The 26,071-nt window shown below is 38.0% G+C and overlaps 1 protein-coding gene across 8 annotated transcripts in view; it reads right to left on the bottom strand.

The window, feature by feature from the left end:
• Positions 1-26,071, bottom strand: part of Nckap5 (NCK associated protein 5) — a 910,861-nt gene that overhangs the window by 280,343 nt on the left and 604,447 nt on the right. The window contains exon 1 of one of the 8 annotated variants that reach the window (XM_078017222.1): positions 4,891-5,036. The exons of the other annotated variants lie outside the window; for them this stretch is intronic. Coding sequence (XP_077873348.1) covers positions 4,891-4,935 — 45 coding nt within the window. The 5' untranslated portion in view covers positions 4,936-5,036. Of the gene's footprint in view, positions 1-4,890; positions 5,037-26,071 lie in introns of those variants that run through there. 8 annotated transcript variants of the gene reach the window in all.

Raw genomic sequence — 26,071 nt, 5'->3', positions numbered from 1 at the left:
TGCAGACTATCTACTCAGAAAGAAACAGCTACTGGTGGGAATGTGGGTAAGAAATGGCTGTTCAAACTGTGTTCACCAAGGTGCTTTGAAGGTTCGACAAATATTTTCAATTATTTTTGAAGATATATTATGAAGTTTGTAAAAAAAAAGTCTCAACATACATGTACATGTGCATACGTACATATGTATAAATGTGTGTGTGCATGTGGATATATACATGTGTATACACACATACACATATGAAACAGTACAGACCACAAAGCCAGTAAGTTGATCCATGTGTATGTGTTTTGGGTAGGTTTTATAATATAAATTCTCCTGTCATATCTGCATATAAGTATATACACAGTTAAGGAGGCAAAAGTCTTTTATAAAGTCTGGCCTGTGTGTCTGACCACATACATACAACATGCAAATGTGCTACAAGTGTACTACTAGTCAGAATTTCATTTCCATGATAAAGAAGGCAAAGCTTGTGCATATTATTAACAACTCAACTTTGAAAAAAAGAGGTTCTTTTACTTCTAAGATTGGGAGTCACTTATCTGCTCACTAACATGGGACTATGAATAAAACTTTAAAAAAATACTTTTGTCTACTCAGTGTGAACTATGTTTTTTTATTATTCTCTCAGCAAACTCAACTCGTATTGTATATATGCACACGCCCATGATACCCTGTAATAACTAGGACTCTGAACCTAATTAAAACAAAGAAAAACACTGGTTTGGTAAAAGGAAACCCAATAGACTTTGGAATCTCACAGCCCAGATTTCAGATCTACTATTTAGCAGCTTGGCAAATGATCTTGGGTAAACTACTTAATTTCAATAAGAATTTATTTCCTTGTCTCCTAAATAAGACTAATGTCAGTGTACATATACATATATAGTCAATTCTTATTATTACTGTAGTTAAATTCCACGAAGTGCCACGAACACTGAATTAGCAAATATTGCTCCCAGGGGAAACATAGCGTTTGGTTCCTACGGGCCTCTGGTCAAAACATTTCTACCAGCCAAGCAACACATAACCTTACTGCCTGTGTATTCTGGTTTCAAGACAGCTTGTTTGATATTGTTGTCTCCTTATCATCGAAACAGCCAACAGGACAATGACTTACACCTGAAGAATACCTTATACCTGTTTCCACTTCACAGCCTTCTTGTGCTTAGGAGCACTTGGCAGCATTCACCACTATGCTTGGGGGCATTTTGGGAGGAGGTGGGGGGTAACCAGGGATTGAATTTGGGGGCACTTGACTACTGAGCCACATCCCCAGCCCTATTTTGTATTTTATTTAGAGACAGGGTCTCACTGAGTTGCTTAGCACCTCACTCTTGCTGAGGCTGGCTTTGAACTCAAGATCTTCCTGCCTCTGCCTTCCTAGCCATTGGATTATAGGCATGTGCCACCATGCCTAAAAGCTTAGGGGCAATTTTAAACAGCAACATCACCAACGAAAAGCTTATAATGCAAACAACATGGTGCTAAGTAGACTGCAAACAGCACACTTTCTTATTGTATGAGAACTGAAGCAAGAAGGCAGAGGGTAGCATGTTCCACTCCAGCAGGGAAGCACCTGTCTACATGTCTGTGAACAACCATGAAAGCTCCACAAATATTAATTTTGGGGTTGCAAATAAATTTTAGTGAATAGATAAATTTGCTACAATAGGACCTACACAAAATGAGGATCTACTACATGTAACAAACACACATTTAATGTAACTAGGCACCACTTACATATTCTATGAAACTTGAAGATATAATTCAAGTTAGTATAAATCCTATAAGAGTATTCAGAATCCCCCAAATACAAGGATCATTGTACACTATTTTAAGAAGGGATGATCAATGAGGGCTGTGAGATCTGGTTTCATGGAAATGAAATGTGAGTTATACTTTAACAGAGATAAAATCTGAGTAGTTAGGCATAAGGTCAGAGTTTGGCCAATGAGAAAACTGAAAAGGTAACACCGGTCAGGAGTGTTTTCCTCATTGATTCAGGAGGCAACCATTTTGATTATAGTGGAGAAAAGATTTTGAAAGAGTAATAGAATAATAGAATTAAATTAGAGAGTAAAAGAGGGTGAGGATTCCTGGAAATGAGACAGGAGATTTAGATATCATTCATTAATTTATTTATTCATCTAACAAAAATTTAGGGAGCACTGATTATTGGTCATTTGGTGATCTAGGTGTGAGAGATATGAAAGACAAAACAAAGTCCCTCCATTCCAGGAAAGTATACTCTAATGTTCAGAAACATGACAAACTCCAAACCATATATAAGTAACATAACTGTGACTAGTGATAAATGCTATGAAAAAAATAAAACAGAATACTGTCTTGGGCAGTGGGATGGTTATGGACAATGCTAGGTATGGTGACATCAGATTAAGACTCTCTGAGCATGAGGCCTTTGGAGCTGAATGAGAACCACAGGAAGAGAGGAAACAGTGGTGCAGTGGCCAATAGTAGGAGCAGCAAAGCAAGTGCCCAAAGGAGGGCTAGGCTCACCTTGCTGGCAAGGGGAGGGTCTGTGTTGGGCACCAGAATGATTACAAGAGGAGGATGCACAGTAATTAAGACTGGAAAGACTGCTGAACCAAGGAGGATCTTACAAAGCACAGAAAGGAGTTTGGATTTTATTCTCAGTGCAGAAAAGAAGAACTGGAGACTAAGCAGGGGAGAGGTAGGCTCTGACTTACACTTTAGAAATACCATCCTAACCGCTGCAATGGAGAATGACCGTGGAGGGACTCCCTGGGAGGCCTTTATGTAGGAAGGAATAAAACCTAGGAATATTTGAAAGGTTTTGGTTCTGGATTAATTGAAAACAGTTCACATGGTAGATCTGAATCTGCCACGGATGATCAATGTGCAGCTTTTAAATTTCCGGACCTCGCTGGACAAAACATTTGAACTTTTTAGGTCTCAGTTTCCCCCATTGTAAAGTGGCCAGTGTGGACTAAATCTCCCTTTATTGTTAAGATTCTAAGCATTCACCCACTCAAGACAATTTTCAAAAAGGAAATGTTATCAGTACGCTCAATGGTAACAGAAATGACAAGAGAACAAAAAGAGGACCTCTCTGTTTTGAAATAATAAGGTGGTTAGGGGGGCCTTGAGAGCTGTTGGACTGAAGGGTGACAATGGTATCCAAATTGTCCATGATTAAGCAAAAAGTGAAAAGGGAGAAGAAAATTGGGGCAATTTTCTTGAAGGCTTCTTTGAAAGTTTGGCAGGAAAGAGAAGATAATATAAAGAACTGAAGCTGAAGGGTATTTTAGAGGCAAACAGGAACCTTCTATAAGAGAGAGAAATGGAGCCATGTGAAGAAATAAACAGAACGGTGAGCACCAGAGATGACAGCAAAGGCGGGATCATAGGATGAGATCTCCAAAGCCGTGACAGCAGACAAGGAAGGAAAACCGGCAGAAGAATCAAGGTTTTAAAAATGCAGTTCCTGCCAAATATTCCATACAACTCAACGTCTCCATTAGCATTTCTAAATTATTAGGTAGCATCCCGCATGGGTCTAGAGAAAATAAGGACTTACCTGCAAGTAGTTTATTTGAGAAAAGCGGTAAATGCTAGTACAGAAGTAAAGAAGAGATTCACTAAAGGTAAGAGAGCATGTTACTAAGTGACTGAAGCCAAAACCCATGGGAAATTAAAGAAGGTGCAAACCACAGGTCTCAGAATTATCCCATTCCAGGCAAGAGGAAGGTGGGTGCTTGTGCACCATCCCCTTGAAATCCAGTGATGGAGGCCAGCTCCTAAGATGCTCACTGCCAGCATTTCTAGGCTGCTGTAGGCAGAAAGTTTTGTATATCTCTACCACAATCATGCCTTCTGACAAATACTGGCAGCTGGAAGCCAAGGGAGCAATCAGAATGGTTGCAGGAATGGTATGAGCTAAAGACAAAGAGGAGGCTTCAGGCCTGCTCTGGTATGTCACCACCCAGGGCAGAAAGCCATATCCTATCCATGTGCTACTTCAGACCAGTCATTGACCTAAAAGTCTATTTCCTCTTTGGAAGTCCTTTCTCTACTTGTCTCCTTAATCATTTACCAATGAGAGGATTAGAGTGTCATGTGAAGATGAGCAACAGTGACAAAAAAGAAAACTATAGGTTAGAAGTGGAAGAAGAAAAGTGAAAAACAAGAATCAGGAAAGAGGTAAGAGAGAAAGATCTGAGAGAATCATGGCTATGCCCCTTTGGTAGACCACAACTGGCCAGTTTCAGGTAGCTGTTCAGTTTATTTTACATTCAAAAAGCATAACGAGATTTGTAAAAATCAAGAGTGTTGTTTTATCTAAGTGTAAACTGCCTATGCCAATCAGAGACAATATCAGGATGTTTAATTTCTTTGCCAATTTAATATCTGAGAGATACCTGGTGTGTGTGTGTGTGTGTGTGTGTGTGTGTGTGTGTGTGTGTGTGTGTGTAGAGAGAGAGAGGAGAGAGCACACAACACAGAAGTGAGAAACATATAGTTCTAAATAAAATACATTCTCTTATGAACCTTCAAGAGAGGAACCAGAAAAATAAGCCAAGTCCATTTCTGAGGATGCCAAACTGTGAAGAGAATAAGTTGATTCCAGAGGTGACCTGTTTTCATTTTTATGGAGTTTAATCAGCAGTGAATTCTACAAAAGTGAGACTGCCACACAGACAACTTTCACTCCCCACATATTTCATTTGTGGTGGAAACCATAAGCTTGTTTGCCTCAACAAATTCCAGCCAGTACTCAGGAAGCTAAAGATTTAGGAGCTCAGTTAGCACTGAAGGATTTAAATCAAATTTTGCCTTGTCGGAACATAAAGCAATCCTTAGGGCTGTAAGTTTCTCTAAGTGGTCACCAAGGTAATGATTCACCTTTGTGGGAGTGCTTGTCTTTTGTTCCCAAGCATTCAGCATCATCAGGCCTATGTAAAATAACAATCAACACAAAGCTCTGGGTTGTTTCAGTTCCCCTCAGATGACAGTCCAGGGAGCTCCGCTGGTCCAAGAAGCAGGCAGCAGAGCCCTTCACTGACAGCCAGCTGCTGTCTCTTCCATAAGTCAGGGGGCTTTAAAAAATCAAGAGGAAAGTGATCATAACACTGTTCCCTAAGATGTGTAAATGTGTCTTACTCACCTTGAGCTCACAAGCTTCCGCTGACCCAACACAGAGTAGGGCTCAATAAATCTTTCATGAGGTCACCCTTCTTCAATTAATTTAGCCATTCAATACACATTTGCTGAGCAGATTCTATGTTCTAGGCCCTGGAGAAGATGCTAGGGACACAGGGTGTAAAAGCTCCCATGACCCCTGTTCTCATGGAACTTATGGTCTTGTGGAAGGTGATAGTTATTGAGAAAAATGTCACAAGAACATGTAAAATAACACTACATTATGTGCCATGAGAAGTTTCTAGGGGCTTAAAGAAGCAGTTATAGAAGGATATAGAAAGGAGGTCAGGAAAGGTTTTCTAAAGGCACAGGGGGAGTTGATCAAATCAGGGAATAACCTTGAGATGGAAAGGGGGAGGTCAAGCATTGGAAAGGGGGTAATACAACTGAGGCAACTAAGGAAGTCAGAAAGGCCAGTGTAGTGGGGGAGGAAGATGAGGCTTGATGGGCAGGTGGGGCCAGGCCATGTGCCAAGGAGTTTTAAGTAAATGGGAAGTTATTGATCAGGAAGTCGCTATTTTTAAGTGTGGTGGAGGAGGTAGTGGTGGGGTTGGAATGGTCAGATTTGTGTTTGAAACAGCTCCCTGGTACAGCAGGAAAGATGGACTTGAGGAAAGTTAACATCGATGTGGGGAAAACTAGGTGCTACTGCAAGAGTCTACACAGGAGTCATCTGAACTATGATGAAAATGAGAGTCTCACAAGGTGAAATGCCATGGTTTGTAAGTCATCCTGTAATTCTGATTCTTTAGTATGCAGCTCCTTTAACAATGACAAAAACATTTCCTCGGCTCGCTGTTTCTCAGAGTGGGCTGACAATCACTGGCATAAGACTCAGTGGAGGGAGGGGAAGGAGAAGAAAATCGCAGTTTGTTAAAATGCACATTCCTTGGCACACTATGGTCGGAGTGAGTCACAATATCTGGGAGTGAGGCCAGGAGTTTTTAATTTTAGAGAACACCCCAGGTAATGCTCATCCATACTGAAGTTTAAGAGCCTTTGCACAAAGATGCCCCAGAAGAGAACATAAATCACTTTCACTTAGATAAGCTTTTGAAGTTACACATTTGATTTAATTTCTATTATTAATTTGCAAAATGAACAGATAATTAATCATACAAACCAATGCCCACTGGAGAGTAAAAAGAGGGGTAGCTATTAATAATACACTGGGACAGAAGGTGTAATCCAAACAGACATATTTACCCATAGCTTGCTACCTGCTAAATTCTACATTAGTTTTAGATGTCACATGTTGGCCCGTGTAATAGAAAAACTACTCTATGTTAGTGTGATGACAACCCCGGGGAGATTTCTATTTGAGTTCTGAGACTCTGTTATGCTATGATTGTTCCTTTTCATGGAAGCAGATGACATTAATAGACTGTAACTATTTTCAGTGACTTCTAGAGCAAGCAATGCGGATTCTGAGAGGGAGGTTCTACATTACCAACGTGAGAGGTGTTATGATTTGGATATGAGTTGTCCACCAAAATCTCTCATGAAGAACAATGCAAGAACTTCCACAGGTTTAAAGGATTACATTGTGAGACTTGTAACTGAATCTCTGCATTAATTCACTAATATGAATTAATTGCATCCAATTAATGGTAATTGCAGGCAGATAGGTTGTGGCTGGAGAAGGTAGGTCACGGGGGGGTCCCTTTGATTTATATTTCGACACTGGTGAGCAAAGCTCTCTATCTCTGCTTCCTTATTGCCTGTTCTGAGCTACTTTCCTCCACCACACACTTCTGCCATGATGTTTTGCCTCACTTTGTGCACAGAGCAATGAAATTGGACATGCATGGACTGAGACCTCTAAAACCACGAGCTCCGAATAAATTTTTTCTCCTCTAATTGTTCTTGTTAGGTCTTTTGGTCATAGTGAGAAAGAAGCTAACTAAATCAGGAAGGAAACATACGTCTACTACTCCCTTGTTTGAAAAGCCTTCCGAATTTATAAAAGATGTTTTCTTGCTCTCTTATGTGTTTTCATTTAATAAGGAGAAATATGCCCATCAGTGTACCAAACGAGGCAGAAAAGTACCAAACTGGTTGCCACAGTGGGCTTATAGTTTGTCTCTCAGGAAAAGTAAAGAGAGAAATCTGAACACCCTCACCCTCACTACCCTTTATTAGGTCTATGTGAGCCCAAGGATGTGGGGATAATTGAAGGCAGAGGGAAAAGCGGTGGATTGGATCACATTCAGACCAGTATTGGTTTTCATTTGACAGAACAGAGAAATAGTAAATATGAGAAGTCCACCAAATGCCAACTCAATTTCATCTGAAAGTGTGTTCTCCTCCAGGGTTGGGATACATCAACATTTTTAGTAAATCTTAGATCAAGTAGAAACAGGAAGTCTGCATTCCTTATTAGCTCTGCCACTAGCTAATAATAAGTTAGTTATCACATAACTTTTCTGGCCTTCAAACTCTCCACCTATAAAATGCAGGAACACAGGATAATTCAAAGGTCTTCTCTGGATTTAAACCTCTCTGATTTCAGTTATCGGTAAAAACTCATCTTGGGAGAACAGATACTTAAAAAGCTGCTGAAGATTGGGTATTTTAAATATATAATATCATTTAGATTAGATATGCCTAGAAGATTCTCTGCATGATAAAATTTTGTACTTTTTTTTTCCAGAAGTGAACTTCTCTCTCTCTCTCTTTAAAGAAACATTTTTTTTTTCCTGTGTACTTTTCTTGGACCCTAAGATTAAAAATCACTTAGCCCAACCTTTGCAGTTAGCATACCCCATCTTCTGCCTGTATAAATGAACAGTCTGGGGAGAAACATTCAGTGAGAGTTCAGTGGAAGATAAAAGTAATGCTCTCAAGAAATCATCCTCAACATGAGCCCTCTGTGGGACAATTTGCTTATGAGAGGAATGATTCTGAGTATGTCTTAGTAGCAAGGCTTTAGAAAAATAAAGCAAATTCAACTCAGCTTTTTATTTTTTATTATTTCTTTAAATGTAGATGGTGGACACAAAACCTATGCATGTTTGCTGACAGCAATAATAGTTATCCTCTGTTCTAACCCATTCATTATTTTTCTGATAGTGACCATCCTTATCTCTTAGCACTGTGGCAGAATAACACCAAAATACCCTCAAGTACTTGTAATTTTTTAACTTGAAATTGGAAAAATGAAATTATGGGGATCTGAAAAACCATCTACTATTATGTATAATTGTAATACACCAATAAAATATGAAAAAAATAAATATAAAATTAAAAACAAATAACATTTAAAAAAGAACATCCAACTTTAGGATATTAGTCAGTTGTAGAAATCAGAACTGTATTTTTTTCATTTTGAATACCCAACCATGTGTTAAATCCACTTAATACTTTATAGTAAAAAATATGAAAAGATATAATTTAGGACCAATCACATAAGACAGAGATTGGGGTGGTGTTAGCAGGAAATGTTCTTTATGGAACACAAAAGATAATAAATAACATCTAATATTTGTATAACATGTCAGAGTTAAGCCAAGTGAACTCAAATGTACAATTTTATATACTCTCAACTACAAGATGTAGGGCAAATATTCTGGATCTCCTTTACACACAAGGAAATAGGTTTGGTAGGATATTAAGGTACCTGTTTAATAATAAGTATCAGAGCCAGAATTTAATTACAGTTCCGATTTCAAATGTCATGCTCTTTCTACAGACTCAGTGACCTCTCTTGGACTTTCCTACGCATGTGCAGAACTATCCTCAATGGTAATTCCATATGAGATTCTACAATCTTTATCCAGCTATGAACCCTGGTTCTGCCAGGCAGCACCTCTCCTAGGTTCCCAGGCTTTTTCTCTACAGAATTGGTGATTTTATCAGAAATACCATGTCTGGACTCTACTGATGACTATCAGTAGACCAACATTGGCTTTCATTTGATAGAACAGAGAAATAGTAAATATGAGAAGTCCACCAAATGCCAACTTAATTTCAACTGAAAGTGTGTTCTCCTCCAGGGTTGGGAGTACATCCACATTTTTAGTAAATCTTAGATCAAGTCGAAACAAGAAGTCTGCATTCCTTATTAGCTCTGCCACTAACCAGCTGTGTGATTTTAAAAAACCACTACCATTTCCATAGTAAATGATAAACCAATTAGTTCAAAACAAACACACCATAGTGCAAGGTAAATGGAGATGTAGAGAGGCCAGCTGAAGGCTGACAGCTACTCCAGTGTGCCCTGGTGCCTTCAGTTTCTGTTATTTATTTACTCATTTGTTTTCTGGTGGTGGGGAGGGTGCACAGAATATATTGTCAATTTAGATAGCACTTCAGCAAATACCATACCAACATTCCCATTCCTAGGGATCACTAGCAGCTTTTGTTCAGCACTAGCATACTAAATTTTAAACGGGGAAAAATAGCATCAGATAAATCACAGGATTTTAAAAGAACATCCCAATTTGTTCACAGTTTAACATTACTTCTGTCAGGTAAAACATATAAAAGTCTTCTTTTTCATCCCTGGATTTGACTTACAAAGTGAACAAAGCACACAGTAAAATCTCCAGGATTAAATGTGTATGATGGATAAGAGAACAAAGTGTTTTCTTTATGTCTCTGATATGAACCCACAACCACTGGCATATCAATTCACATCTACTCCACATTACTCTTCACTCAAAACACTCCTCAATATTGCCAACTGTCTTCCATATTGAACAGATCCATGCAGTTACACTAATAAATTTTCAGATGATGCTTTTATTGCCTGCTCCATCTATCAGTAACATTTATTTCCTTAAAAAAAAAGGTTCAATTCTAAAGGTATTTTACATAAATGGAAACTCTGCTGGGAAATAGAATGCTATGGAAAAGTCAGCCATCATTTTCATTAAAGGTATGCTCCAGGTGTCTGAATTCTATGATTAGCAAAAGAAATTAGGACCTTGGAATTCATAGATAGCTATCTGAGTATAAGTAAGAATGCCATGCAGATGAGGAATTGCAAATAGATGGCTTAATGGCTACACCTAAATGCTTGGGGGTCAGTAAAAAAAAAAAAAAAGAAAAACAAAATAAGAACTCATAATTCAATGTCAAATTTTGCAATTCAAATTCAGTCACTCCCCGACCCAATTATTGTCACAGGGTAGGGAAACCAGAGCTTCCAGATGGAAGTGAAGCTGGGGGAGCAATGGCCATTCCAGAATGAACTGCCAATACAGTCATTGACTTGTTAATGGTAGGTGGGCTGGCTAAGTGACTGCCATCTTTTGCACACACCAAGGGAAGCCATATGTCTGAGAATCCTGGGCAGAATTTAATTTAAAATAAATTTAAACATTAAAATTTTCTATCCATTTGGTTCCCAATAGATGAGCCTGGAGGGCATTATATTAAATAAAACAAGCCAGTCACAGAAGGATAAATACTGCATGATCTCACTTTATATGTGGAATCTAAAAAAGATGAAATCATAGGATCAGAGTCAGAAGGTAGAATGGTAGTTCTCTGGACTGGTAGGGAGCAAAGTATGGGTGTTGGGAAGACACCAATCAACAAATACATTTCAGTGAAATAGGAAGAATGAGTTCAAGAGATCTTTTGTACAACATGGTGACTGTAATTAATACAATTGTATCATATACTTGAAGATGGTTAAGATGTAATCTTAAGTATTTTCACCACAGGAAAAAAACAAAAATAAACATGTGAGGACACACATGCTAATTAGCTCAATTTAGCTATTATGCAATGTATACATATACCAAAATGTCATGTTGTATACTATAAATATTTAAAAAGTATCAATTAAACATCTTAAAAAGTAAATAAGATTCTATCTCACTGCCCCCATGAATACACATTGTCAGATAACTAATTTTTTAGTTATCTGACAATGTGTATTAGTGTTCAAATTTTTGTTTCAGAAAACATGGTCAATACAATATCTTTTGTGCATGTGCAGCAATTGCTGGCAAAGAAATATTTATATATCTTCTGAGTTTGTTAAAATTAACTTACTGGGAGGTGACTTCCTCTACTAAGAATTATTTAAGAACTTGAATACAATAGTAAAGATACTAATAATACAGACAGATAGTCCTCAACTTAGAATTAATGAGTGATTTTTTTTTGCTTCTCAATGGAGCAAAAGTAATAAGCATTTAATAGAAAATATACTTCAAATTTTAATATTTTCTTGAGCTAGTGATATGTGGCAGGACTCTGTCTTGTGATTTTGGGGAACACCAGCAAGCTGCAGCTCCTGGTCACAGGATGGTGAGAGAGAAAACAGCTGATATGCTACAGTATACTATGTCATTAGTATTTTGGGGATACCGCTATTCATTGAATTACACTATACTGTCATGTAATTGATTACAAAACCTGCGTCGTGTTAGTTGTTCTTGCCCAACTGTAGGTGGGATCTGAGCACATTTAAGGCAGGCAAGGCTAATTTGTAATGTTCAGTAAGTTAGGTGTATTAAATACATTTTGATCTTAAACTACTTTCTATTTCTTTCTTTCTTTATTTATTTATTTTGTAGTTATAGGTGGACACAATGATTTTATTTTACTTTATGTGGTGCTGAAGTTCGAACCCAGTGCCTCATGTATGCTAGGTGAACGCTTTACCTCTGAGCCGCAATCCCAGACCTTAAACTATTTTCAATCCACAATTGGTTTATAGGGGCATAATCTCATCATAATATCATAAATTAAGGAATATCATTAATAACAAATAGTTGATAAGGAGAGAAAAAAACAGTCAAATACTAAAAAAACCAGTAAACCGATACTACAGGCAATTCACCAGTCACAATTATAATCTAAGAATTTCAGGAGCAGGATTAATGTTTTTGATATCACACCCTTATCATCACACTTTGTACAACACAAAGGCATTCAATAAAACTCCAATGTTGATTAATATGCTGATGTTGATTGAGCAATCATACCACCTGCCTTTACCTCTGATAACACTGTAAGTGCAATACTCAACCACTTAAATATTCCTAAATGTTTTCACCAGACTTTTTTGGTAAACAAATAGTTGACCAACATAGACATAAAGCAAAAGACCAATTGAACATTTGCACAAAAAATAAAAACAGCATTAAACTGATTTCCTCTCTGAGCCTGAGATTTTGCATGCTTATCCTTTAACTGATATTCCCTACCACAGTCATCTCACAAAGCAGTGTAACAACTTCTAAGCCATGAAGTTACGTATCCTAAGATACTCTGGAAATTTCTGGAGACTCAGAAGCCCACTCCCAATCAAGGTACTCTATTCCTCCCACCTTCCTCCTTTCAGGGGTTACTGAAAAGAACATCTCTAATGAGGTACATCAGTTGTATTTTTTGAAAGTCAGAGATGAATTATCTAGTTAATTATCTTGGGACTTATGTCAGAAAGGAAAGAAGCTTTGCCCATTTGCTCCTAAATGGGACTTACAGCAAGAATATTACATTTCTTCTAGTACAATTTACATAACACCTGCTCTCCAGTCAGGCAAAACTCTGGGAAGAGAGTAGGACTCACTGTTAGAGGAATTTTACTGAAGAAATTTTGCTAGTGATATTGTCCTGGTGTGCTTTTTGACGTTAAAACTATTATTTTTATCCTTAACCCCTGGAAATTGCAGGAAACTATCATGTGAAGCACTTCTTTGTCATAGAGTGGGATGCACATCCTGACAAGCCACTCACAGTCCCAGTGGGAGTAGAGATGCAAAGAGCTGCTTGGGGGAAGACAGCCATAAACCTGCCAGATGATTCATCCTAGTAAGAGAGCGAAGGAAATTTAGACAAATTAGCAGGAAATAAGTATGATCCTAAAAAAAATTACAGAAGTCAGAATATGTACATGAAACATTAATATGAAAGTGTATCTGAAACTTGGGTAACTGATTTCTTCTTCATGCAAAATCTCTATGCGTTTAAATAATAAATAATGGAGCAAGTTGTGGTTCCCAGGACAAATGGTTCTCCCAGAAGAATTCTTCCAACATACTTTATTATGGTTTCAATATTAGGTATCCCCTCAAAGGTTCATGTAAGAGACAATGTAAGAAAAGTTTAGAAGTGAAATGATTGGGTTATGAAGGCTTTAACCTAATAAGTGTGTTAATTCCTTGAAGGGATTAATGAGTTGTGATGTGGGCAGGAAGGGTGTGGCTGGAGAAGGTGCATCTCTGGGGGAGTGCCTTTGGGGAATATATTTTATGAGATAAGCTTAGACTCTCTACCTCCTAATGTGATGTCCTGAGGTCCTTTCCTTTGCCAGACTCTTCTGCCATGATGTTCTGCCTCACCTGAAGTCCAGAGGAATGGAGCCACTGTCTATGGACTGAGACCTCTGAGACCATAAGCCCCCAAATAAGTTGTTCTCCCTCTAAAATTGCTATTTTCAGGTCTTTTGGTTACAGCAATGAAAAAGTTGACTAAAACAGTCTTCTAGATTTCATTTGAGTGCCACGCAACTAGATACGCCTTTTATTGCAACAGGGAATAGGCTGGTATAAAACTATAATATGCTAGGTCCCAGATCTAGGTCTACCATTCATGGGAAGTGTGACTCTGGTAAAGCAATTTAGTAATCTGGGACATCATTTCTTCATAGGTGAAATGTATTGGTTAGAGATTGGAAATAACTTGCCAGTCAACATCAATTAATTTGACATCAATTCACCTGTCTTACAATCTACTCCCTCTGAGCACATAAGACTTGCTGATCATCCTGTTCACTCCTTCAACTGTTTCCTTAGAAAACCACAGGTAGATGCTGGCCACCTTGTGCACATCAAGGTGACAATAAATAGTTGGTAAACATGACTTGTGGTCTTGGCTACCACAGGAAACATGAGATTATTCAAGCCCTTCGAAATTGCCCTGCTCTCCAAGATAAAAGGATGATTACCTGCCAACAATAACCCTGAACCATTCTGGCTCTAACTTCTGCTATACAGGAAAAATGCTGTTCAGTTTTCATAGCCTTTCTTTCCCTCCATCAAACTCAGAAGGCTTTGTGTGCCAAAGACTAGTCCAGACATGGATAGAGGAATCAAAAGCAATTATAGCTCAGGCTGCTCTGGAAACTAAGCTCTGTGTAGAAGGCTTTGAACTTGTTGGCATGAGAGGAGTTGGCTGTGGGCATCAGTGCTGGGACCTGGCTGCTCATGGTTTCTGCCAAGCTTACACTGTATTTTCACAGCCTCTCGGAATGTCAAGGAAAAAGTCTTAGTGTGGTAAGACTTGGTAATCATTTGATTACCAAACACTTGGTAATCGTTTGAATTCTGAAAAAGAAAATAGGTCTCAAGCCCAGCTAACCCTAAGGCAAATTTAGAATCCTCCTTCCACCCTCCTTTTTAAAAAAGTAAATCCACAATTTCTTCCTACTGTTGCAAATAAAATGACTTTCCATTTCTAGTAGGACCTCCTAACAGTAGGGTTTTTCTCCAACACTTCTGCTTTCTCATGTGTCTCTACTGGTTCTCGCCTAATCTGTCTGCCTAATCTGTCTGGGATGTTTGAACTACGCCCAACCTAGTCATTTTCTTGGGTGTTTCCTGAACTATTTGTCCCATGTTCACCACATTCTTAGCAATCGTTGTATATAGCTGAGAGTGAAATCACAGAACTCCGAGAGGTTAATTAACTCCTCTAAACATCAGAGGCTTAGCAGGATATGAACCCAGGCTGATGGTCTTTGAAGATTTAAGCTTACCCACAATTCTCTTCTTCCTCTCATCAGAATATCCATATTATCCATAATAATCCTCTTCTGTCTCTTCCTAAAGTACCCATAGTACTCTGCTATCTCTCAGAGTACCCATAATTCTCTGCCATCTCTCATCAGTGTATCTACAACACCAAAGAACCTTCCCTTATATCTGAATTCCATTGTCTTTCAACTACCAACTTTTCAACTACCTTCTCTAGGTGAAATATAAATAAGATCCAGTGATGGAAAAATTTAGCATAGTGAGCAAAAAAATATACTGCTGAATTGAATGCCCTGAGGTGCACTGGTTCTCATCCCAGGCTTTCTATTAGAACTGGCCAGTGAAGGTTCTAAAAATTCTCCCACCTAGTTCACACCCTGTACCAATTAAATCAGAATACCTGGGGTGTGACCAGGATATCAGCAATATTTAAGACTCCCCAAATGAATCCCATAGTTGAGTTCTACTGGTATAAAACATAATTCATGCCAATCCTACAAGACATTGGACTTGGACTCAAAAGATTAAAGTCCTAGCGGGTCATGCTGACACAATCTGTAATCCCAGTCACTCAGGGGACTGAATAGGAGGATCACAAATTTGAGGCCAGACTGGGCAATTTAATGAGACCTGGTCTCAAAATAAAATAAAAAGGGTAGGACATAGCTTGGTTGTAGCAGGAATGTGTAAAGCTCTGGGTTCAATATCCCCAGTATCAAAAAAAAAAAAAAAATGAAAGGTTAAGTGTACTACAGCCATATTCATTTCACCCGTGAGGTGAACTTAAACTTCCTGCCCTTACTATTTTAAAAGATTAAGGTGAGGATCAAATGAGATGATGCTGTGAAAGTCCTTGTAAACTGTCAAATACACATTAATTATTTTTGTGCCAGTTTTCACTACTGATCCCCCTGAGGTAATGTTCAAATGTTTAGAAGAAAAGAAGTAATAAAAATGAATAAAGAAGAAAAATACAATAACAGTATGGTTAGAAAAATTAAATATAGTGACTCCAGAGAAATAAAACCACATTTATATCTTAAGGATATGTTTACAAATTATTTTGTAAATGCAATAAAAAAGACTGTAGATTACTTGCAATGAAATTATTTTCAGATCATCACTTTTAATTAAAGCAGAAGCTTACCAATTCAGACTAAGGGATAAGCTTTGCCTTAATGAGGAGAAATGGGTTTATTATGCTAATTTATGAATTTAGTATAGAACAAAAATTTATTAGGGTGAAAGGAACAAATGGAATATATTTGGAAAACTATATATTTTGGTATATTTATAAAACAATGGAATCAACCTGAATGAGATCCTTGACTGTTCATTTAACAAAATACAAGCCATTATTAAGACTTAATTCAAGAGGCTTATTCCAAAAGTCCTTTTGAACTTGGTTTGACACTCAGTGCACCCCACAGAAGGAATATAGTAAATGGCACTGAGATAGCAGATCAGGTCTTCCACCTTTGTTTAGATAGTACAAGCATCAGGACTGGATCATGAGAGTTTGAGAGAAGCAGAACAAAGAGGAACAGCAATTTTGTATGCATATGGCCCTTGGTAAACCATTCAAATGATGGTTATAATTTGCATTTTCTGGTTTTGTTCTCACTTCTGAAAACCTATGCTAATTCCTAATAGCTCACCCAGGGGTGAAGTCTCTCCCAGAATTAATCAACATGGAAGATTTCAAGCTCCTAAATTACTTTAAGAAAATTATTCTCCTCCCTCCCTCCCCTCAGAAAATCATGTCCTAAATTCCCACTTTCTGAGATGAGTAGATGGAGAAAAACCTTCAGATTAAACTATTCCACACTTGTGTATAAATTGTCCTCTCTAAAATATTTGTTATTGCGTTTTCTTGGAATGGTGCCTAAATGAATGGAATTTCAGAGAAATATGTTGAAGTGGGAAAATACAGATAGACAGGCTGTGGGGAAGACAGACTATGCAAAAGGAGAGGACAGCACAAAACAGACCAGTCCTGCCTAGGAATCTGACCCCAGCTTAGTCACTTCTGAGGGTGTGTATTTCTCATAGTTTCATCATTTACACCAATTCTGAAGCTTCAAATTTTTTAAAAAGCTTTTAATTTTTTAAAAAGTGGTTGTATCCAGAGGTAAGGCAAGATGGGAGAGTAAGGGGAAGAATTTGTCCATGTGAAAGAAAAAAACAAAACAAAAAACAGATCAGCAGATAGGGCTAGCTAAATAGCAATGATGATAGCCACTGCTTGCTGAAGGCTTTAGATGTGCTGTGCATGTTTTCATGCATTCTCTCTTATTATGACATGAAATCATACCTGAGGAAGCCCTTGGAAAATGATCACCTTTTCCTTTTTCCTTATTGTACCCACTATAGAGAAGACGAATATGCATTATTTTTAAATGCTCTACTACTTCTCTTTGATCAGATTGTGTTTTCCCCTGTATAAATCTATATTAGCTCTTACATAGGGAAAAGAAGACAAACTGAGAACTGCTTGTATCTATATTTGAATGAATGGCTGACCAACTGATCTGGGGTGAGGGGATGCAAGTTCCATAGACTTCTCTGTATCTCCATACTTTCAGGGCCCGAGGACATGACAAAGCCCAGTGAGTGGAGGGCTGGGGTTGTGACCAAACCCTTCACTTGGGGATGGTGGCTCAGCTGGCAAATGTATTAAATGCTTTAGGATTAAGTAAACATTCCCTTCCAAGCAAAAGCAAAACTATTAATGGAAGAAGAAACAATCATTGAATTTCCACTAACGAGCTAAATTCCCTTATACCTTGTAAGTCAAACCTCATTACAAATTTTCCCCTTGGACCCTCCTCATACAGATGAGCTAGGGAGAAAAGATCTTCAAGGTCATGAAGTTGGATGATGCACAATCACAGACACATATTCAAATAACCCGGGGAAACTTTCAAACATGTCAAGAGCCAGGTTCAGGTGCTAGAGACACTGTGGATTTGCTCTGTGTTGGAGACCAGGTAGGTGAAAAATCCTATCCCAGCCCAAACCCTTCTGTTATGTTTGGGTCCTGGAAAGATATTTTCTGGGCAGATGACCATCTTCTATAAGCTGCAAAACCTGTGGTGCTCTACCTCCTCTGGGTTTGGTGGGACCAATTAACACCCCAAACGTGCAATGTCTTCAATGCAGACTTCAGACAAGGAAGGTTAGACCACTTTCCTTTATCCCTACACCTGACCATTTCTCTTCATTGCCACCTGTGCTCACTGTGCAGACAAAATCAATAAGGATCATATAGCTGAGAGGCTACTGTGTAGAAGAGATCTCAGTAATGAAATCATTGTGTTTTTTTTTTCCTTCAGAAGACACTTTCTACTTCCCTTTGAACTATTTCCTCATCTTTAAAAGTACACATTCTCCCAGACTGTTTCATAACCATTTCCTAAAGCATTAATAAGCCAAGTCCTAAAAAAAGAAAATTCTTTTTAAGAGTCAAAATGTTTTAGCCTCTAGTGAGTTAAGAAAGTAAAGTCAAAGTTCAAGATTGATACCGTGATTTTTCTCTGTTCAAATTCATTCTTTTCATGAAAGAAATAAATAACTGATATGACTGTTTAATAATCAGAAGTGTCCAAGGTATTTACCTAAGTCACACACCTACTGAAGGTCAATATCTTTTGAATCCTGCCTGCAGAACCTTCTGACCTGAAATGCATACTGTGTATTCAAAATAAAGTTTGGTCTTCTGCAGAGAGGGTCCAGGAAAATAGAGCGTCCATGGAGCAATAACTTTTAAGAAGGGAAGCTGCTTTTCCAGGGATCATTGTACTCATAGGTTATAGTGCTTTTAACAGAGAGATTGTATTCTACTTTTATTTGGCAAAAATTCAGTACCAGGTCAAACTACCTAAAAGGTAAAGTATTCATAGCTGAACACAGAATTTAGGCAGAAAATTGCAAATAAAAAATAGAGTCTGAATCTATTAAACCAGGGATGCTAAGCTCTTGAGAACCTTATTGGTAATTATGTAAACTCTTAGTGATATTATTTAAAACTCCTCTATTCCTTTAAAAGTATTTAGTATGACTTTGGAATTATGAGGCAAATATTAGTGTGCCAACAAATAGGTGCTCCCACATGAGACTGTTTTTGAAAAGTTCTAAAATACTCTAGGATGTGAAAACATAAAAGTCATCTTGTAGAATAATTACAAAAAGAAAAGGAATGAAAAGCAATACTTCTGGATGCCCTGGATCTAAGCATGTACTTTGGCTTTGCAAAAATCCTACCTTGTTTATCTGAATGCATTGTATGAACAGAAGATATTACTTAAAATAAAACACACTGGAATAAAGAAAAATGCTTCCTTAAGAATGGTTTTAGTCCTTTAAAACCAACAAACAATAAAAATACTCCCTTTACCACCATAATCCAATTCAACAACTATTCAAAGTTCACAGCAATTAAGAAAAGAAGTCCAAATTTCTTCAGGCAGAATCAAAAACACTTGAAATAAACAAAAATAAACAAAAGTACTCAATAAAAATATTCCATATCCTCATTGTGTAATGTAATTTTAGAATAACTGTGCCAACACTCAGCCACTCTATCAACAAACAGAACTTCAGATCATTCTTCCATCTGGCATGCACATACTCACTCCATTTACTGTCGATCTGTGTCTTTGCATTTGTTTGCTATATTTTGTTTGGGTTAAAAAAAAAAAGGAGGAAAGAAAAGAGAGAAAACACTTTCTAAAAAACTTATATGAATTACAGTCAACTTCTTTAAGCAGTTCACTTCTCTTGGCTAATTAACTGTCAGTGCACTTGGGCTCTGAACTTCACTTCAATTTCATTTCCTCCTTTGCAAGATGAAGGGGAAGGCAATGGTGGAAAGAATGAGTGCTGAAGTGCCTCACTGATTCTCCAAACAGATCTATGGAGCAGAGGACTCAAAATGATCCATCAAAGTTGTAAACAACAAAACCAAGCAGAATTCCAACCCTCATCATTTCAACTCAGCAGATTTAAGAAGTGCCCAATTAGCTGATTCTGTTAGAAGTCCCTCAGGTGATTCTGAGACTCAGCCAAGGCTAGGAAGAACTAGAAATCAGACAGGAACTTTCTAGCTACTGAAAATCACAAAACACTTCAGTTTCTTTTTGTGTTTATGTGTGTTTATAGAAAAAAAAAAAACCAACCATAATTATGTTAGAAGTTAGGACTTTCCTAGAAAAGGTATTGTTTGTAGTTGAGTGTTTAATTATATAATTTGTCAACCTTCTCATTCTGTTGTATTTTTGGACTTGCTTAAAGTATACTTAAATCATTACAGGGAAAGAAGGAAGTGAAGCATAAAGTAAAAAAAAAAAATCCCCAGAACCTCAGATAAGAGTAACAATTTGTGAAAAATTAACATCTTTCCTAGGCTGGTCTTGGAAAACCATTAATGAGGAAGGTCCCAGACCATGTTGTGTGCTGGGTTCCCTAAGAGGAAACAAATATGTACATGTTTGATGACTGACAGGTTTTAGGATAAGTAGGAAAGGTCTGATTATTAATGCTTACTCATATCTGATGATTCTTCCAAAGAACTATTTAAGGAAAGAGTAACTCTGATGTTTATTTACATCACTTCAAATAGAAGTAACTTGGTAAAATACCATATTGCTTTAGATACAGACAGAGAGATCAATGACTGAGCCTAGATCATCTTTGGAAACACTGAGGCTGGACTCAGAAAACAAAGTTCAGGGCTCTCCAAGATGGTAAAGAGGTGAAGACAAACTTGGACGACACTGTAATTCTGCTGATCAGTTGTGTCTATTTCTCTGTGCATTTCACTGTGAAAATCACTCACCGCGTCTCTTGACAAAATTTCTGCACTTGGGCTGGGGATGTGGCTCAAGCGGAAACACTCTCACTCGGATGTGTGGGGCGCTGGGTTCGATCCTCAGCACCACATAAAAATAAAATAAAGATGTTGTGTCCACTGAAAACTGAAAAAAATAAATATTAAAAAAATTCTCTCTCTCTCTCTCTCTCTCCTCTCTCTCTTTAAAAAAATTTCTGCACTACAATTTTTTAAAATATATAATTTTAGTTGTAGTTGGACACAATACCTTTATTTTATTTATTTATTTATTTTTATGTGGTGTTGAGGGTAGAACTCATTGTCTCACACATGGTAGGCGAGCACTCTACCACTGAGCCACAATCCCAGCCCCTCTACACTACATATTTTAATAGCAGCCTATTCTGCCAATTAAAAGGGTACAGAAGAGCTCGAGTGACTTAACCCTGGTAATGTGTAACTTTGGACAAGTAATTTAGCCTTTCTGTATAACTCAGTTTCCTTTTCTGTAAAAAATAAGGAACACTCTCTCTTTATGCTTATTTCCTTCTTAAAAGAGTACGATGCTTACTTTAACTCTTTTTTATTGATGGCAATAGGAATTTAGAATTTGTGCTCCATAGTTTAGTTTAAAATCTCTTCTTTTAAAAATACAAAAAACAAGTAACCAGAGAATTTAAGTGACTGTATGAATTCAGAAGTCTTATTAATGGCAAAAGCTGTTTGCACATGTGGGACTTTTCCTCCTCTTGTTATTTCTACTTACACATATTTTTTTTTCCTTAAATGAGTTAGCTAATGTGATTCAATTCATCTTCCATAAATAAAAGTAGAAACAAGTGTGAGTACATCATCTACGATGAAGAACCACAGAAGGTAGCTGTATAGAGACACAAAGGGCCTATACTGGGGGAACTCACTCTTAATGTTATGGTTATTCACATCTCACATAGCCGGGCTGTGTGTATACATGAGGACAGATGAAACTAGAAGAATGACATCTCCCTCCAATCAGCTGCTCTATTTCATTGATCTTTAACTACCCTCTCTCATGTCTAATTGTGATTTTTTTTTTCCTAACATAAATTTCCTTAATTCAATAAAATGGTGATATGTGTGGTAAGAATATATGACACATAAGAAACCCTAAACACCTAGAGAGAATGAGCTGAAAAACCAAACAGAGCAGAAGGGAATGACTCTAACTTGGACTCTTCTAAAGACAATCTTTCCAGGTCTTATATTTCCCCCTAATGAGACAAGTGTGTCCTAGGTGCACATGGCACCTGACCTAAATATAATAATAATGTCTCTATTACTCAGACAGCTGTCTTTCTCACAGGGAAAATGAGATTCAACATTTTTGTGGATTATTAACTTATCTCAGTGTACTTTTACTTACTTTTTTTCTTACTTTGCTTTGTTTTTCTATTTTTTTTTAAAATTTTGAAACAGTGACTTCGTGACCTGGGATTTTAAACTGTGTCCACTTTTCATCCTGCTGCCATAAAAATATTCCACAGATATTGTTCAAGCTAATTCTCTATATCTCCTCTAGGAGAATTTGTGACTTATTTCTAGTTCTAGCACTTAGCATCTGCCAGAGTTCAAACAGACCTCTACGAGCCTCCTCCTAAGATGAGCATGACAATATCTATTTTAGAGGCCACTGGAGCAAACAAAGGAGATCTATTTTGTATCAGTGCTTTGCAAACTATAGCATCAAATATATGTGACCTGACAGATAGACGCTATCCTAAAACACCAGGGACATAAAATGGTTTGAGAAATGAAGACCATGGGACTCATGACGAAGCTCATGACTCTCCTGTCCATTTTAAGAGACAACCCAAAAGGAAAACTGGTTATTAAAAATGAGTCCAAGGCAGGTGGTGGAGTCTCCAGGGAGAATAGTACAGTAGACCCAATGGCGCATGCTCCTTGCACAGAACCTGTGCAAGCTTCTATTCTGGGTTCTCTCACATCATTGAAAGTATGCAATTATTTTCTCCCTTTCCTGACCTGCAATAACATATAAATTGAGCCTAAGTCAGGCATCTTTGAATCTCCAGAATTTAGCTTCATGTCTGCTGGGCATTGTTAGGCTAGTGAGCATAACCAAGTGTGGCAAAGGGAAAAATACCCTCCTCCCCAAAGATCTTCATCTCAATTCCTAAAACCTGATAAAATGGGACCTTACATGGCCAAAGGCTCTGCAGTTTTGTTTGGATCTCAGTACTAGGGACTGAACCCAGGATCTCACACATGCCCAGCAGATATCTACCACTGAGCTGCATATCCAGCCCTTCTTTTCAGAATCTAGAGTTTTAGATTCTTCTGCCTCAAACTCCTGAGCAGATGGGATTCAAGAATCTTGAGATAAGGAACTTGGATTACCCAATTGAACTCACTGTAGTTATAGGATCCTTAGAAGAGGGAAGCAAAGTTGGGAAAATAAAATGTGATGACAAAGCAGAGACAAGTGATTTGCTTTGAAGATAGAATCCAAGGAATGGTAGATTTTGTGAAGGGCACAAAATGATTCTCCTCTGAAAGCCTCCAGAAAGAATGTAGCTCTGCCAAAAACACCTTGCTTGAAGATTTTTGATTTCCAGAATTAAAAGGGAACAAATCCGTGTTCTGTTAAGTCACTAAGTTTGTTATAGTAGCAAGAGGAAACTAACATAATTCCATAAGAAGATAAATGAATAACTATCATTTGAATGAGAGACCGAGTGAATGAATGGGTGATGGAGGGATGAAGGGGTTATAAGTAGAAAGCAGACAGGCCCAGTTCAGGTCCCATTTTGAATAATCACCATGGGGAATTTGGGCCCTATCATTTAATTTCTCTAGAATTTCTGAGTGTAGGAGATGAAGTTGTGCAGTCAGATTGAGCAGGGTTCACATTCTTTCTATGCTACTTCCTAGCTGTGCACCCTTAGGCAAGTGTTCACTGCTTCCTGAGCCATATGTCCACACCTGTAAAATGAGAATAGGGTCAGGCTCTCCCACCGAAAATTGTGGGGACTGATTGAACTAAAGTGGAGTAAGTTTTGATGGGGCTCCGAATGAGGCAATCTGGAAATCAAGGCCACAAAATATTTACTACCACTTCATGCATAAAACTAGAAATCATGCAAATTCTCCAAATGAAAATAAAAGTCAAGAACTGCACAATGGCAAGGTTGGTAAACTATAAACCCCTGATTGCAACACGATGGGAATGCTTTGATTGCTGAACAGAATCACCCACCATCTTTAAGAGGATTCATGTTGAATGACACAAGACATAAATTATCAAAGAACACATGAGATCTTCGGGAACATACTCCTTGAACAAAATACGGCCTCCTTTCATGCATACAAATCATGGGCCCACACACAGATAACTATTACTCTGCTATTATGATAATAGTTCAATGAATTTGAGAGATGAAGGGGACCTCAGTGCTGCCCAGCCACCTTTCCCTTCTCTTTGTGCTCATTTCCTGAATTCCAAGAGCACATGGTTGTGCCTCACATGTCTTACAAATTCAAAAAATATTTGTTGAATGTACAAATGACCTCTACAGGTCATGTAACCCATGTCCCTCTCCCACTTTACAGACAAGGAACTTATAACCAATTAGAACAATGACTGCAACATTCCCTTTGTGTAGCATTCAATAACTTGTCTTCTCTCTACAGGGAAGAGCTCATTTCCCCAAATCAACAGACTGAATTTTGGAGAGGGAATATTTTCAAAACACAGTTTTATCAGTGTATCAGTTTTTCAAACTAGCTTCCAGTTTCACAAAGTGAATTCTGATAATGATAAGAGTCTCCAATACACACTTGGTTAATAATGGGTAGAGAGATTGGGGAGGCAATAACCTAAAGGAAATAAGAATCTGGATAAGAAATGCACAGTGAGAAAATTAAAAAAAAAAAAGCCTAAGTGAAATGTGGTATTGTTTAGTTTTAATGGAGCCTGGTGTTACCTGTGAGGGGAGAAAATGACCTGTTTCAGATTCATGATTCCTTTAGGTTGAACAGAACTAGTCAATGTTCAGTCAAGTCCCACTTTTTTCCCTGTGTCTCACCATTCTATCCAAGCAAATACAATACCTAGGAATAATTCAAATTAGTAGGACTTAAATGTCCTAAATTTAGGTGACCATCTTAAAGGAAAAGCTGAATAATTTTGTGAAGACCACAAAATTCAGGAACATATTCCTTGAACAATAGGAGCTTTCTGTTGATAACTCCTTCTTATCCACCTCAAAAGATTTTCCTGCTAGGAATAGGATCTAGTGAACTTTCTGTTGTCTTTATGGAGCTAATTTTAATTTCCTCTGAGATATCTCAAGTCAACTCCTTGCAGTGTGTTCACTGGAGATGGGGAAGAGTTGTCCTCATCTTTGTAGAATCGTCCCATGTGTGTTTCAAGAGTCAACTATTTAAGCACAGCCTCCTTAGATCTAAGTATGCCACAATCTCACAACCCAGCATGGTACCTTGATTTTTATTATCAGATCCCATTCCCTCTCCTCTTCATAATATACTGGGTTGCAGAACTCTGAACTCATGAATTCAAGTAATTCATGCAAAATTATCCTCAAAAGATGGCTTTCTGTGCTCGTCTCCCCAAACCCACTTGATTTTTACTAGTAAAAATCTAGGGCTTTCCAGGGGTCATCTCAAATGTCTGCCCAATTCCTTGCCTTCATTAGCTTTTTTAGCTTGCCATATAGTTGTATAGGGAATGTCAGGCCTCTATTTGTGATTTTAAGTGATCTCCAATAAAAATCCTGCAGCTATCCATTTAGAGTCCCTGTGCTATTTCTGTTGTACTTCTCTTTTCCACCCTGCATAAGCCTTCTCATCCAATGGGTGCCATATTCAAATTATATGTCCTGCTTGCTAACCTGGCCACCTTGCTAGTGTCAAAGGACTATGGGATAACGACCATCAAGAGAAGATATTGACTTGTTACTTAAATGAACTCTTACTCTCTGGACCTCTTTAGACTCCAGGTGAAGGGCCAGATTCCTGGTCACATCATATAGATCCAGAACTCACCATGGTCTTTATACCCTTGGTCTCATCATCAAATTCTATATCTCACCAAGCCATTATTCAGTTACCCTGAACTTAACCTCACGGCCTTGCTATCAAGAGGCTACTGCACCTTAGTCTAGGTTCCCCGTGATCAGGAATGCCCTTGCCCTCATTCTCTCCTCTTCAAAGTCACCTCAAATGTCACACCTCTGGTGAGCACTCCTCAACTCCTCAGACAGGATGAGCCACTGCTTCTCCTGTGGTCCCGGAGAACATTGCAGATACCTCTCTCATA

This window comes from Ictidomys tridecemlineatus, chromosome 7, assembly GCF_052094955.1.
Source record: "Ictidomys tridecemlineatus isolate mIctTri1 chromosome 7, mIctTri1.hap1, whole genome shotgun sequence".
NCBI lineage: Eukaryota > Metazoa > Chordata > Mammalia > Rodentia > Sciuridae > Ictidomys > Ictidomys tridecemlineatus.
This window is presented reverse-complemented; position numbering and strand designations above follow the sequence as displayed.